We start from the raw sequence: 13,186 nt of genomic DNA, 5'->3' as shown, positions 1-13,186 counted from the left end.
CTTTTCTTAGGATTTGTGTGTTTAACTTGTTCCCTCCACAGAAGGCTGCAATTGTACCCCCTACACCACACAAACCACTGTAACCCAGGCCTGTACTGAAACAGATCAGCTTTCTCAGGATTAGCCAAATGTTTTTTGTTTCGAGAATATAATAAATAAGTCTTTTGTTTGTCATATTAGACTTATCAAATGTTTTATCTGTTTCCTGTATAATTTATTTAGACAATTATCTGCTGAAACCTGTAATATACTTATCTCTTCAACTTTGTGTATCATTTAACTGCTTGTCTCTCTCCCATAATGCTTTCCCACTGGGTTTCTGCAGTTCTCTCAGGTAAGACTGATTTGTATTGGCAGAATAAGGAGCACGGATAAATTTGATTTTTATATTTCAGTGCAGTGCGGCTACTCTGGGAGTAGGAATGAATGAAGTGCATATTGTATAAGCCTGCTCTGGTAGAAACAGGGAAAAACAGCTGCAACCTGCTTAAAGATTCCAAAAAGCAATAATAAATATTGAACAAAGTCAGTATTGTTAATGTGAAATCACTAATTGAGTGGGAACAGCACCCCCATGTGGAGCATCTTGACACTGCTGATTGTGAGTGAGTGAGTTGATTAGTTTAAAGCTAGGTTTATGCGCTGATTTGTGATAACAGGTTTTATGGCCCCAACTGATCCATAGAGTGCACATCTCGGCTTCAGTCCAAGTCTTTAGGTTATATTTGTGACATAGAACATATTTTCTAAACAAACGCCCACAATGCTGCAAAGGTCTTCATTTCTCTGTTCTCTCTGTTGATCTGTCTTGCTGTCCTCTGTATTTTAGTCCTGTTGTGGTGCAGAGCGCCTGGACAGATATCAGGCCTGAAGGCAAAGGAATAGGGGACAGAGCAAAGAGAAGTGTTGCTTTATCACACAGAAACAGACAACCAGACCATCCAGAGGGGCTTCAGTTTCACTCCCCACCCAGGGAGAAAATGCATGATTCTCCAGCGATTGTATCTATAATTAAACAGAAACCCCTTCACTTCTTTACTGTTAGCTACTACACTCCTATACTGTTTTAATATACTGTGCAGAAATCAGAGACCGACTTACATCTGTTTTAAATCAAATACGTCATTGGCTATAAGCTTTACTTAGTTAACCATTAGCAAAAACCTATTGAAAAATGAACACAGAAGACTAAACTACATTTCATAACGTTTTTCTGTATTTATCTGCTGTTATTACAGCATGCATTGTATTCAAGGGCCTTGCTTGTGGTTTCTCTAAGGGATAATTGGTGAGATGTTTGATTTTCTACCTGGTCTTGCAAGGTTAAGAGTCCAGTTGTTGCTATATACTTTTTATCTTTTAGAAAAGTCTTTCCTTACTCAATTGAAATCATTTGTATCTAATATTTTCAGAAATATCTCCAAAATTATGAGTGCATTTTAATGGCTTTACTTGCATTAATTGCATTTGTGGTTTCAGAAGTGTTAAAGTAAATTTAGATTTATGAGCTGGTCTTTGTGGCGAAGTGCTGAGAATCTGCAAAACTGCTGCGAGATCTGATAAACTCATAGCATTTATCATTCTGCTTTGCTGGGTTTGTGTTGTTGGTTTATTTAATTACATTATCTGAACATGGTAATATTTTCACAGCAGCAGTAAAATTCAGATGTCATGCTCCATAATTATGTTAAAGCAAACCCCATATCATGATAATTATTCGCACTGTGCCTGGTTTGAGGTCAAGAGGTTTCCCATAGAGATGCTACAGGCATTATTGTTATTGATGCATTTGTTTGTTTCGGTACATCGTTAACAGTCTTGTTTTAATGGTCATGATAATGGAAGTCAATTAAAAGTCTGAGTCTAAAAATACTGCCCCCTCGTTGCCCTTGGATGGCAGTGCACAAAGGTATAGACTATCTATACAAGCTAATGATAATGAAATCAGTTGAGCAATGAAGTAACGTTACACCACAGTTTCTCTGAGTAAACTCTGATAACACGTACAGATTAAAAAAGTTTTGAAGTACATAATAAATGAGTATTTCCAAAATTATGATTGACATGCCTCTCGATGGTGTGGCACAGTGGTGCAACAGGTTAGTGTCGCAGTCACACAGCTCCAGGGACCTGGAGGTTGTGGGTTCGATTCCTGCTCCGGGTGACTGTCTGTGAGGAGTGTGGTGTGTTCTCCCTGTGTCTGCGTGGGTTTCCTCCGGGTGACTGTCTGTGAGGAGTGTGGTGTGTTCTCCCTGTGTCTGTGTGGGTTTACTCCGGGTGCTCCGGTTTCCTCCCACAGTCCAAAATCACACGTTGATAGGTGGATTGGCAACACAAAAGTGTCCATAGGTGTGAATGTGTGTGTGTGTGTTGCCCTGTGAAGGACTGGCGCCCCCTCCAGGGTGTATTCCTGCCTTGCGCCCAATGATTCCAGGTAGGCTCTGGGCCCACCGCAACCCTGAACTGGATAAGGGTTACAGATAATGAATGAATGAATGCCTCTTGGCGAATCACGAACATAAACACAAGCCTGCAGCCAAAAAGTGTTTGCAATAAATACGTCAGAATTATTAGAGAAGGAAATGGTGGAAAGCTCTGACATGTGCAGGACAGTGGAAGGGTTGGGACCCACTGCATTATAGGGTATGTGTCCAAATGTATGTATCCACCTGTGCATCTAGTGTTCCTTCTCAAATACAGTTTGTTAATAGGGAACTGTCCTGATGTAGCAACTTTAGCAGCCTCTACTCTTCTGGGAAGTTTTTTTTTAAACGTGATGTAAGAACATTGGATTTGATTGCATTCAGGCATGAGAGCATTCCCAAATGTCCTGGAGGGAACTTCATCATGCTGGAGAGCACAGTCCTACTGTTCCACAGCCTAGGGTTGGGAGGCTTTTTAATATTTCTAGCCCCTACTCTTCATTGTGCATGGTGACTGTAGGGTTCAGAACAGTCTAGTCTATTAAGAACGTTTTCAATGGAGATTATTCCAGCTATGTATTTGCATCTTTGTTGGAGAAGTCATGATGATGTTTGTTTGTCTAAATATCTGTGTGTGTGTCTAAATATCTGTGTGTGTGTGTCTGGTGCATATTTCAGGATCTCTCGGATGAGCTGCAGTCTCCTCCGGTGATGTGTGTGAACGGCCCGGAGGACAAGCTTTTCCGCAGCCAGAGTGCAGACATCACCCTTTCATCAGAGAAAGAGCGCATCAAGAAGATGTTGTCTGAAGGGTAAGAGCAGTGATGTCATTTATACAGTCACATATACAAAAGTATGTAACTGTTAGGTAAGTCAGCACTGTGCTGGATCAGATGTCCTACCTGAGACAAAACACAACAGTGCATATGGTGAAGTCACCAGGGCCAGGACTGCAAGGGTTGCATCCCTTCTCTAAAGGGCAAAAACTATGCATTGTCTGCCACATTTTCTGCCCAGTTTCTGTTTATTAATTGAGTTCAAAACATAACAAAAAAAAAACAAAATTAAAGCATCAATCCAAATTCTTGCCTAGGCCATATTTTGTGTTTTATTTGTTATAATTAACAAATGTTTTGCGGTGAGGTTTTCGCACTGTTAGGATAGGAACATGTATTACAAAGGGTGTAGCATTTTGTTTTTGGAACTGATCTGGTGAAATGAGATTCACCTTCAGTTTTCTATCATCTGCAACTACTTCATCCTGATTAGGGTCATGGTAGGTCCAGGGCCTACTTGAATTCATTGGGCACCAGGCAGGAATACACCCAGGGCACTATCTATCACAGCACATCACACACCCACTCACTCACAGTTCCCCTGTTTGTTTTGTTTTTTTGGACTGTTAGAGGAAACCAGAGCACCTGGAGGAAACTCTTTACAGACAGTGACCCGGGGCGGGGATTGAACCCAGGACCCCACGTCTCTGCAGCTGTGTGGCTTTGACACACACAAACTTTTATCATAGTTCTCTAAAACTGGACCAACCCTGAAAGGTTTAGGAAGAAAGAATCCATTTGTGGGTGGAGCATGGAACGATCAGGCACCTCAAATAAATAAACTAAACTAAGTTGCTGGAATAGCAAGCCCAGAGTAAGGTCCAGGCTTTTTCTGAAATATTTGTGTGGATAAAATCAGAACCATGTGCTGCTGTTAATGTCGACAGACTGAAGAATTGATTGGAAAATCGCCCACACGTCTGTTAATGCTAATAAAGACTGCTCCAGCTCATTCGCACTGGAAAGGTGTAGAGCCATGTTCAGGGTTATATGCAGTCATCATGTTGTCATGTGAGCAGTTTTTTTCTTTATTAAGTCATTCATTCTACATATGCCACTATTTCTTTCATGTCTGTTTTGTCACATGTATCGGGCCCAGTCAGTCAGACCACACTCAGGACCATTCACATTGTTAGCCCAGGTGGCGGGAGAGCGGAGCAGCCATTACTGTGTTGAGTCATACATAAGTGCTCCAGTACATTTATGAGCACACACGCGCTTTCTTTCAGCGGCCCTCTCCTGTCGCCTTGCTTTTGTCCGTCCTTTATTGCCCAGTGGTTCTCTTTTCTAACGAGGGTTGCTATGGTGAGTCTCCGAACACTCTCCTGCCCTCTCGCCTTCAAAATATCAAGAAATGAAGGCTTGCATAAGGGGAAAGGCCCCCTTTATCCGACAGAATAATATACCCAGCTCATTCCTGGAACATTGTGCCTGGAAATGAAATGACATCTTGATTCACCATCAAGGCAAAGTGAATGACTATATGCAGTACTGAGCAAGTAAAGGGTCAGCCTTCATTTGTTTAAAATGGCTATAAAGAAAGTTATTTATTTATTTTTTTTAGATAGTTGTTCTGAGGAAATCTGATTTTATCGACTTGCATAAGGAAGAGGGAGATACAGAAGGGTACATGGAAAAGTAACAGGTGTTTCTAAAACTGGAGAAACCCGGACTCCTAACAGACTCCGCGCAGGGCCTTGTTGCAAGAGCTTCACTAAAGCTCATGTTTGAGAGAAAGGAGAAAATCAAGCTTCTCTCTTGCTTGAGATCTTGAGAAACCACAGGTTTCAGTTCATCCTTCGACTTGATAAAACAGCTCATTTGACTTCATTACTCAGAAGAGGAAATAGCAGAAAAGAAGAACATTTGAAAATCAAATAAAGCAGCTGCTTAATGGACTGTTGGCACTAGAGTCCAGATCTCATCGTCTCTGAAAGTGCTCAGGATTATTACTTGAATCATGAGAAGCAGAAAATAAAAACCAGCTTGTAAAATGGGAGATGAGATGTCCTTTTTGCTTTCTTTGAACAACTAACAAGCAGGTCAACAGAATATAATAGAACCTGTTCTGAAGGCATGTGGACTTTTTTAGGATCTTATCAGAGTTTTTTGGGGGTTCATCTATACTGTTTACATTCATTCATTATCTGTACCCTTATCCAGTTCAGTGTCGCAGTGGGTCCAGAGTCTACCTGGAATCATTGGGCGCAAGGCGGGAACACACCCTGGAGGGGGCGCCAGTCCTTCACAGGGCAACACAGACACACACACACACACACCTACGGACACTTTTGAGTCGCCAATCCACCTACCAACGTGTGTTTTTGGACTCTACTCTTTACAGTATGTTCCTTAATGTTTTTAATATAATTAGTTATTTTATGTTGGTCAGAAATGGTGGCACGTTGGTGCAAGAAGTAGTGTCATTATCACAAAGCTCCAGGGTCCTGGGATTCTAGATTCAGTCGCCACCTCTAGACTCCTCTGTGAGCTGTTTTCTCCCTGTGTCCGCGTGGGTTTCCTCCCACAGTCCAAAAACACACGTTGGTAGGTGGATTGGCGACTCAAAAGTGTCCGTAGGTGTTAGTGTGTGAGTGAATGTCTATGTGTATGTGTCTGTGTTGCCCTGTGAAGGACTGGCGCCACCTCCAGAGTGTATTCCTGCCTTGCGCCCAATGATTCCAGGTAGGCTCTGGACCCACCGCGACCCTGAACTGGATAAGCGCTTACAGATAATGAATGAATGAATGAATGAATATTGGTCAGAAATGGTGGCATGTTGGCGCAAGAAGTAGTGTCATTATCCCAAAGCTCCAGGGTCCTGGGATTCTAGATTCAGTCGCCACCTCTAGACTCCTCTGTGAGCTGTGTTCTCCCTGTGTCGCCATGGGTTTCCTCAGGGTGCTCTAGTTTCCCCCACATTCTAAACACACATGTTGGTTGGTTGTGTTTAAGCCTAACCTCCTTCTCTGCCCATTCTGCAGCTCAATCTGTGAGATGAACCTGGAAGCTGAGTTGTTCACCCTCCAGGATAGCAATGCTAAACTAGTGGCAGCTTTACATGAGGCCAATGCCAACGTGGAGCAGTGGAAGAAACAGTTGGCGGCCTATCAGGAGGAGACAGACAGGCTGAGAGAGCAGGTGAGACAGTCTAACAAACACATTGCTGAAAGAAAAGGATACACAAATACTTTCTGTTGATATCAGTGGTCAGATCAGATCAGAGCAGTGTGATAAGGTACTTAATTTCTACACTGTTCTAAGTTCAGATATTTATGTAGGTAATGTTTCACTAATTTTCAGCACTTTGTTAGAATTTAGCCACAAGGACATTAGAGTGGTCAGATACAAATGTTGGAGGGTTAATTTTAAATCATGAACACTACAAACACCACTCCAACGCATCTGGTGTGCAATATCTATTACAGTCGGGTAAACAAACGGGTAGAAAATTATTACCAAAACGGAACACAGGCATTTCATTACCCTCTAGTGGGTAGGAGTGGTCAGACACCTCATTGTCCTTAAACTTGAGAATGTATAATGTTATGGAGAAGCTAATTTGCCTACACCAGAGAAACAGTAGAGAAGCTCAGGTCCTCCAGAGATGTCACGGAGTGGTCCTTTCACACACGTAGCACACAGCAGGAGATATTCTGTGTCCGACACATTCTTGCAGTGGGAAATGCTCCATGGGCTTTAGGCATGGGGCAGCGCCTGTGCTGAATTTACCTGGAGCCTTTACTTGGGGACTAGTAAAATAAAGTCTGGGATGAATATTGTAGGTGTAGGTGTAGGTATTTACACATACAGCTCTGGGTAAACTCCAAACTACTCTGGGTTACCGTCCATGTGTGAAAGGGACTATAGTTATTATAGTTGGAATGACACTACAGGTCAGTTCAGTTACATTAATTACAGTAATTACAAGTTTAGAAAACTGAAACGAAAGTGGACAACACGTCTGACTGATATCCTGTCCATTTATGATCAGTGTCTGTGTCAGCATGGTGGTAATATATTAAATTGAATTTTGCACCACTGTTATAAAAGCACCCTCCCCTCTCTCACTTTCCAGTCTATTAAATATCAGTATATTTAAATGAAGGCAGACATCCAAAGCTGCTTTACCGAATCTGAACTGACCTCGACTTATGAAACTCCATTAACAGAGAAGAAAAGCCCTTCACCAGAGAAATAATTTAAAATGTTTTAACATTAATTCACAGAATCCTCTTAATCATGTCCAGACATGCGTGCACGTGTTCATTTTGTAAATGGAGAGGACTGAAGATAAAAATACCAGTGATGTGCAAAGGCCATTTATTTATTTATTTGTGAAACTTCATCTGTGACCTATTCTCCATCCTCTGGGAGAAAGTCCATTTACCAGTGACACTGATAGCAGCAAATAATCTGCATTGCATCTCAGGCATCCTGTTTATGATTTTTTTTTATTCCAGATTCCTGCCTGTAGCTTGTTTTAATATGGTATATCTCAAATATTATCACATTAAACCTGAGAGAGACATATTCTTAACTTTCTATGTTAAAATAAAGGGACACGATTTCCATTTATTTTTAATTATTTAGTCTAGGGCTGGGCAATTAATCGAAATCAATCAGAACTTCTAATTGACATAATCTTGTCTAAATCGATTACTTTTATCCTGCTACGTCCCCACAGTGTGTTCATGTACTGTCCCTTTAAAACCACACTACCACGCAGAGGCCGACCAAGTGACTCAAGTGGCTAGTACCAAAGAAAAACGCAGCGTCTGTGGTTTGCACATGCTCAATTTTGACTATAATTAAGATGAGAGTGCTCAAAAAACTAGCGAGGAACGAGCTCCCAGCAACATTCGAAAATGATCCCATATTTAATACAGGAGCGTATTTACAGCACAAGCCTCATCACTGAACTGTGGGAGTCAAAAATACAAAAATAATCGTTAATTAATCGTAATCGTGGTAAAATGCACAATTAATCGTGATATTGATTTGAGTTCATATCGCCCAGCACTAACTTAATTAACTGTGAGGCACATCTGATGATTAAAGGAAGCTTTAACAATGAAAGATACATATACAAACTTATGTAAGGCATTTTTATAGACTCTTAGTATCCAGACAGTAGCAGACTTCACACCTCTCAGTAATGCCCTTATTCTCATGAAGCTGATTGGGTGTTCAGTTGTTAAGTACATGTGAGTGGAAAGGGGAGGAAATCTTGTTACTCAGATCCATAACTGCATTTCTTGTTGATCACAGACATTCATAAAGCTGTCAGAGAGAGGTTTCGGATTACAGATAAGGTTCATATGGGGTGTTGGTCCAGATAATTAGATCATTTGCTTGGAATCAGACAGGGGCAGGGTGTAACAGCCTTTCTGATTGGTCCATGGCTGGTGGTTGTGATTGGTTCCTCGTGGTGATCTCCAGTCCAGTCTGTGGTTAGAGGTATTTCTGCTACAGTCTAGCAGTGGGCAGGAGGCTAATGGTTTCCCGTTGAGTTTCTGTGAAATTGTATCCCCTCTAAGCCCCAGGTGAACATGCCTCTAATGTGGTAAACTCCTTTAAGGCCCGATAGTGAAGGAGCCCAGACTCTGAGTCAGCAGAGGAAACACAGACAGTGATGCATTCTCGACATGTTCGCTTAATTGGGCTGTGGCCTCGGATAGACCTTCAAATAGTGTGCTTCATCTCCGGTCGCTGCTAATGAGAAGGTAGTGGTCGTGACATCATTACACAGCACCCAGGCCACTTGTTCCAGCTTCTTCCAGCGTTGTCGTCGTCTTCTGCTCTAACTTTGTTCTTCTGGGTGTTTTTTTTTTTTGGGAATACTATGAAGTATCAAGGGCAGAACAGGAGTTTGTGGTAGAGTGAGCAAGGCTCTCTCTCTCTCTCTCTCTCTCTCTCTCTCTCCAGTATGATACAGGCTACCAGGTGGTTGAAAATGGTTCATGTCTCCTGAGACTAGAGAGAGAGAGAGAGAGAGAGAGAGAGAGAGAGAGAGGAGGGTTTGTAGGACAGCTACATCCTACTTTCTATGGCCTACTTAGGAGAAATGAAAAATCACCAGGGGGAACTGGCAGCCCCTCATTTGGGGGATTTTTTTTTTTCTTTTTGCACTTTACATAGTTAAAAATAAGCCAGTCCCTCTCAAGACTCTCCATGTGGCTTGGACCTTTGTGTGATGTCCTCTTCATTTTTTTCTTCATCCGTTCTGTTGATTCAGTGTAGTATGTGTTCGGGTGAACACCCTGCAGAAAGGTGTTGAGGTCTGAATGAAGAGCGTGACTGTGATGACTGTAGAGGATGAGAGAGTGGGGGCATAATATGATAGAGCAAGAGAAAAAATGATATAGTACTATCAGAGAGAGAGACGAGGGATGGGGAAAACAAAGCAGGAGAGGAGAGAGAGAAAGGTGAGAGTGGATAGAGTGATTTGCTGGTAACCTTTTTGAGAACAAAGACGGAAAAAACGGAAGAGAGCAAGGGAAGGTGGAAAGGAAAGAGAAAGAGAGAGAGCATGCAAAAAAGAAGCAAAAGTAAAGGAAAGAAGACAGAACATATGACATGGGGGGGCAGTAAAATAGGGCAAGAGTCACAGAGAAACAAACAAGACATGGGGGGGTATGAAAGATGGTGAGGCCTAACGATATTAAAAGGAATGGAGTGATTTATTTGAGACAGAGGGAAGAAAAGACTGAGAGATTGAGAGAAAGAACAGACAAAGAGAGAACAATGGCACGGCCTGAAAGCATCATAAAAGGGATAAAGTGACAGGTTGCTGAAAAGCTTGAGTGTGAGAGAGAGAGAGAGAGAGAGAGAGAGTGGTGAGAGATTCAGGGAAAGAGAGAGAGAGAGTGGTGAGAGATTCAGGGAAAGAGAGAGAGAAAGGTGGAAAGGTAGGCGGTAGATGGACAGAAAGAGATGGCAAAAGTATGAAGCCTTGGCTGCTTTCTAGTCTTTTCATGGGCTGTGCAGACAGCAGACAGAAGGCCTTTAATGTCTGCGTCCTGGCTTTGGGTCATCCACTGAGATTGACCCCTCCCCTGGGCTCTCCCCTCCGTACAGAGCAGAAAAGCAGCCAGAGAGGACAGGGCGGTTTGACAATTATGTAATCTTTTTTTAATCACATAGAAAAGCTTAAAAAATGGATGGAACGGTGCTTTGGGGCGTAATGTCCACCCCCTCCTCTGCTCTGTCCTTCACAGACTCACTCTGCATTAGTGAATTAGCGAATGGACACGGTTCTGTCGGCAGGTCGTCTCTGTAATAAAAAGAGAACACTACAATAACACAACAATACTGTCTTTTTGTGTTTGAATTGGCGTGTGTGTTTGTTGGTGTATATGTCAGTGTGTGTGTGTGGGGTGGGGGGGGTAAGGCGGCTACGACTCATTAATTTTCCTGCGCATTTCTTCCGACTTTTGTTTGAAGGAGAGTGCTGTAATTCTAACTATAGAATCAATGCGCCTGTGTTCTGCCCTGAGGGTGGAGGGGGTGACACATTTCCTCACCAGCTCTAAGAGGGGTGTAGTAGAGTCAGCAGTTTTCTAAAGTGAAGTCCAGGAGACTCACACACTGACAGAAGGTCACGTGAGTCGTAGTAGCTTTTATTTGATTGCAAATGATCCTGAAGGTTTCAAATATGTGTATTGAATTATTCCATTAAGCTGCTGTTAATCTACAGCCTCTGATTAGTAGAAATATGTTGAGATTAAGGCTGCACCGTGGTGCAGGTTAGTGTCGCAGTCACAAAGCTCCAGGGACCTGGAGGTTGGGGGTTCGACTCCCCCAGGTAACTGTCTGTGAGGAGTGTGGTGTGTTCTCCCCGTGTCTGCGTGGGTTTCCTCCGGGTGACTGTCTGTGAGGAGTGTGGTGTGTTCTCCCTGTGTCTGTGTGGGTTTCCTCCGGGTGACTGTCTGTGAGGAGTGTGGTGTGTTCTCCCCGTGTCTGCGTGGGTTTCCTCCGGGTGACTGTCTGTGAGGTGTGTGGTGTGTTCTCCCTGTGTCCGCGTGGGTTTCCTCCGGGTGACTGTCTGTGAGGAGTGTGGTGTGTTCTCCCTGTGTCTGTGTGGGTTTCCTCCGGGTGACTGTCTGTGAGGAGTGTGGTGTGTTCTCCCCGTGTCCGCGTGGGTTTCCTCCGGGTGACTGTCTGTGAGGAGTGTGGTGTGTTCTCCCCGTGTCTGCGTGGGTTTCCTCCGGGTGACTGTCTGTGAGGTGTGTGGTGTGTTCTCCCTGTGTCTGTGTGGGTTTCCTCCGGGTGACTGTCTGTGAGGAGTGTGGTGTGTTCTCCCCGTGTCTGCGTGGGTTTCCTCCGGGTGACTGTCTGTGAGGAGTGTGGTGTGTTCTCCCTGTGTCTGTGTGGGTTTCCTCCGGGTGACTGTCTGTGAGGAGTGTGGTGTGTTCTCTCTGTGTCTGCGTGGGTTTCCTCCGGGTGACTGTCTGTGAGGAGTGTGGTGTGTTCTCCCTGTGTCTGTGTGGGTTTCCTCCGGGTGACTGTCTGTGAGGAGTGTGGTGTGTTCTCCCTGTGTCTGCGTGGGTTTCCTCCGGGTGACTGTCTGTGAGGAGTGTGGTGTGTTCTCCCTGTGTCTGCGTGGATTTCCTCCGGGTGACTGTCTGTGAGGAGTGTGGTGTGTTCTCCCTGTGTCTGTGTGGGTTTCCTCCGGGTTACTGTCTGTGAGAAGTTGGTGTGTTCTCCCTGTGTCTGCGTGGATTTCCTCCGGGTGCTCCGGTTTCCTCCCACAGTCCAAAATCACACGTTGGTAGGTTGATTGGCGACTCAAAAAGTGTCTGTAGGTGTGAGTGAATGTGTGAGTGTGTGTTGCCCTGTGAAGGACTGGCACCGCCTCCAGGGTGTATTCCCGCCTTGCGCCCAATGATTCCAGGTAGGCTCTGGACCCATCACGACCCTGAACTGGATAAGCGCTTACAGATAATGGATGGATGGATGGATGTATGTTGAGATTAAATAAAAGTTATATAATGAGTTGCTTAACAACCTCATTATTGACACGCAGCACTCAAATCTCATAGATGATCAGAAATGGACTTACAGTTTATTCTCAGGTGAGAGCTATAGAGTCAGAACAAGGCCCAATATTTAAAACCAGTAATAAGATTGGATTAATTAAAAATCAGAATCCAGACCCAAGGTGGTGATGCGGGTGTTCACTCCCACACAGCTCCTGACGTCCTGGGTTTGATTCTCACCAGCAGGTTGGTGTGTTTTCCCTGTGTCGGTGTGGGTTTCCTCTCACAGTCCCAAAAGCACATGATGGTGGATGGATTGGTTTTGTGAAACGGTCCACAAATGTGTGTGTGAGTGAGTGTGTGATGCCCTGTGATGGTCTGGTGCCCTGTTCAGGGGGTGTAGACACCAGCCCTACCACAACCCTGATTAGGATGGAGTGTTTTCAGAATTGAGTGATAAATGTCAGCTGTCATTTGCCAAGATCTTTTTAATGGTTTTGTAAACAGAAATGTTCAGTATTTAACCATCTTTTTGTATTTCTCATGTATTGTTTCCAGTGTGAGAAGTTTTTCGCTTGAGTTTGGGTCATAGGACGTGAGGGCATCTAAAAACTAAACAAAAAAAATGTGTGTGTGTGTGAAGGTGGCAGAATTGGAGGCTCATGGAGGTCAGGGCCCCAGCGATTTGCTGAAGGATGAACTCACTCAATCCTTGGAGGAACTGGAGGCCTTACTCAAGGCCAAAGATGAGGTGAGGACTCAGAAGAGCCAGCACATGAGAGCTGCAGTGACGGTTATTTCTGTAGTGGATTAATTGATTGACTATTATTTGATTAATTTTGCCGTTTGCTTAAGAATGAGCTGTAAAAAAGCAGAAAAAGAGCACAGACCAAGGACGGAAACATTTTACCACAGTCTCTCCTCTTTTCATCTGTCTGTATTTGTT

The 13,186-nt window shown here is 43.6% G+C and overlaps 1 protein-coding gene across 1 annotated transcript in view; it reads left to right on the top strand.

The window, feature by feature from the left end:
* LOC136678174 (homer protein homolog 3-like) overlaps nt 1-13,186 on the top strand; it is a 33,670-nt gene that overhangs the window by 17,838 nt on the left and 2,646 nt on the right. Inside the window, exons 6-8 of the mRNA XM_066656102.1 lie at nt 3,102-3,235; nt 6,244-6,400; nt 12,884-12,991. Of these exons, the coding sequence (XP_066512199.1) occupies nt 3,102-3,235; nt 6,244-6,400; nt 12,884-12,991 (399 nt within the window). The remainder of the gene's footprint in view (nt 1-3,101; nt 3,236-6,243; nt 6,401-12,883; nt 12,992-13,186) is intronic.

The sequence above is a fragment of the Hoplias malabaricus genome, chromosome Y (genome assembly GCF_029633855.1).
Source record: "Hoplias malabaricus isolate fHopMal1 chromosome Y, fHopMal1.hap1, whole genome shotgun sequence".
Classification (NCBI taxonomy): domain Eukaryota; kingdom Metazoa; phylum Chordata; class Actinopteri; order Characiformes; family Erythrinidae; genus Hoplias; species Hoplias malabaricus.
This window is presented reverse-complemented; position numbering and strand designations above follow the sequence as displayed.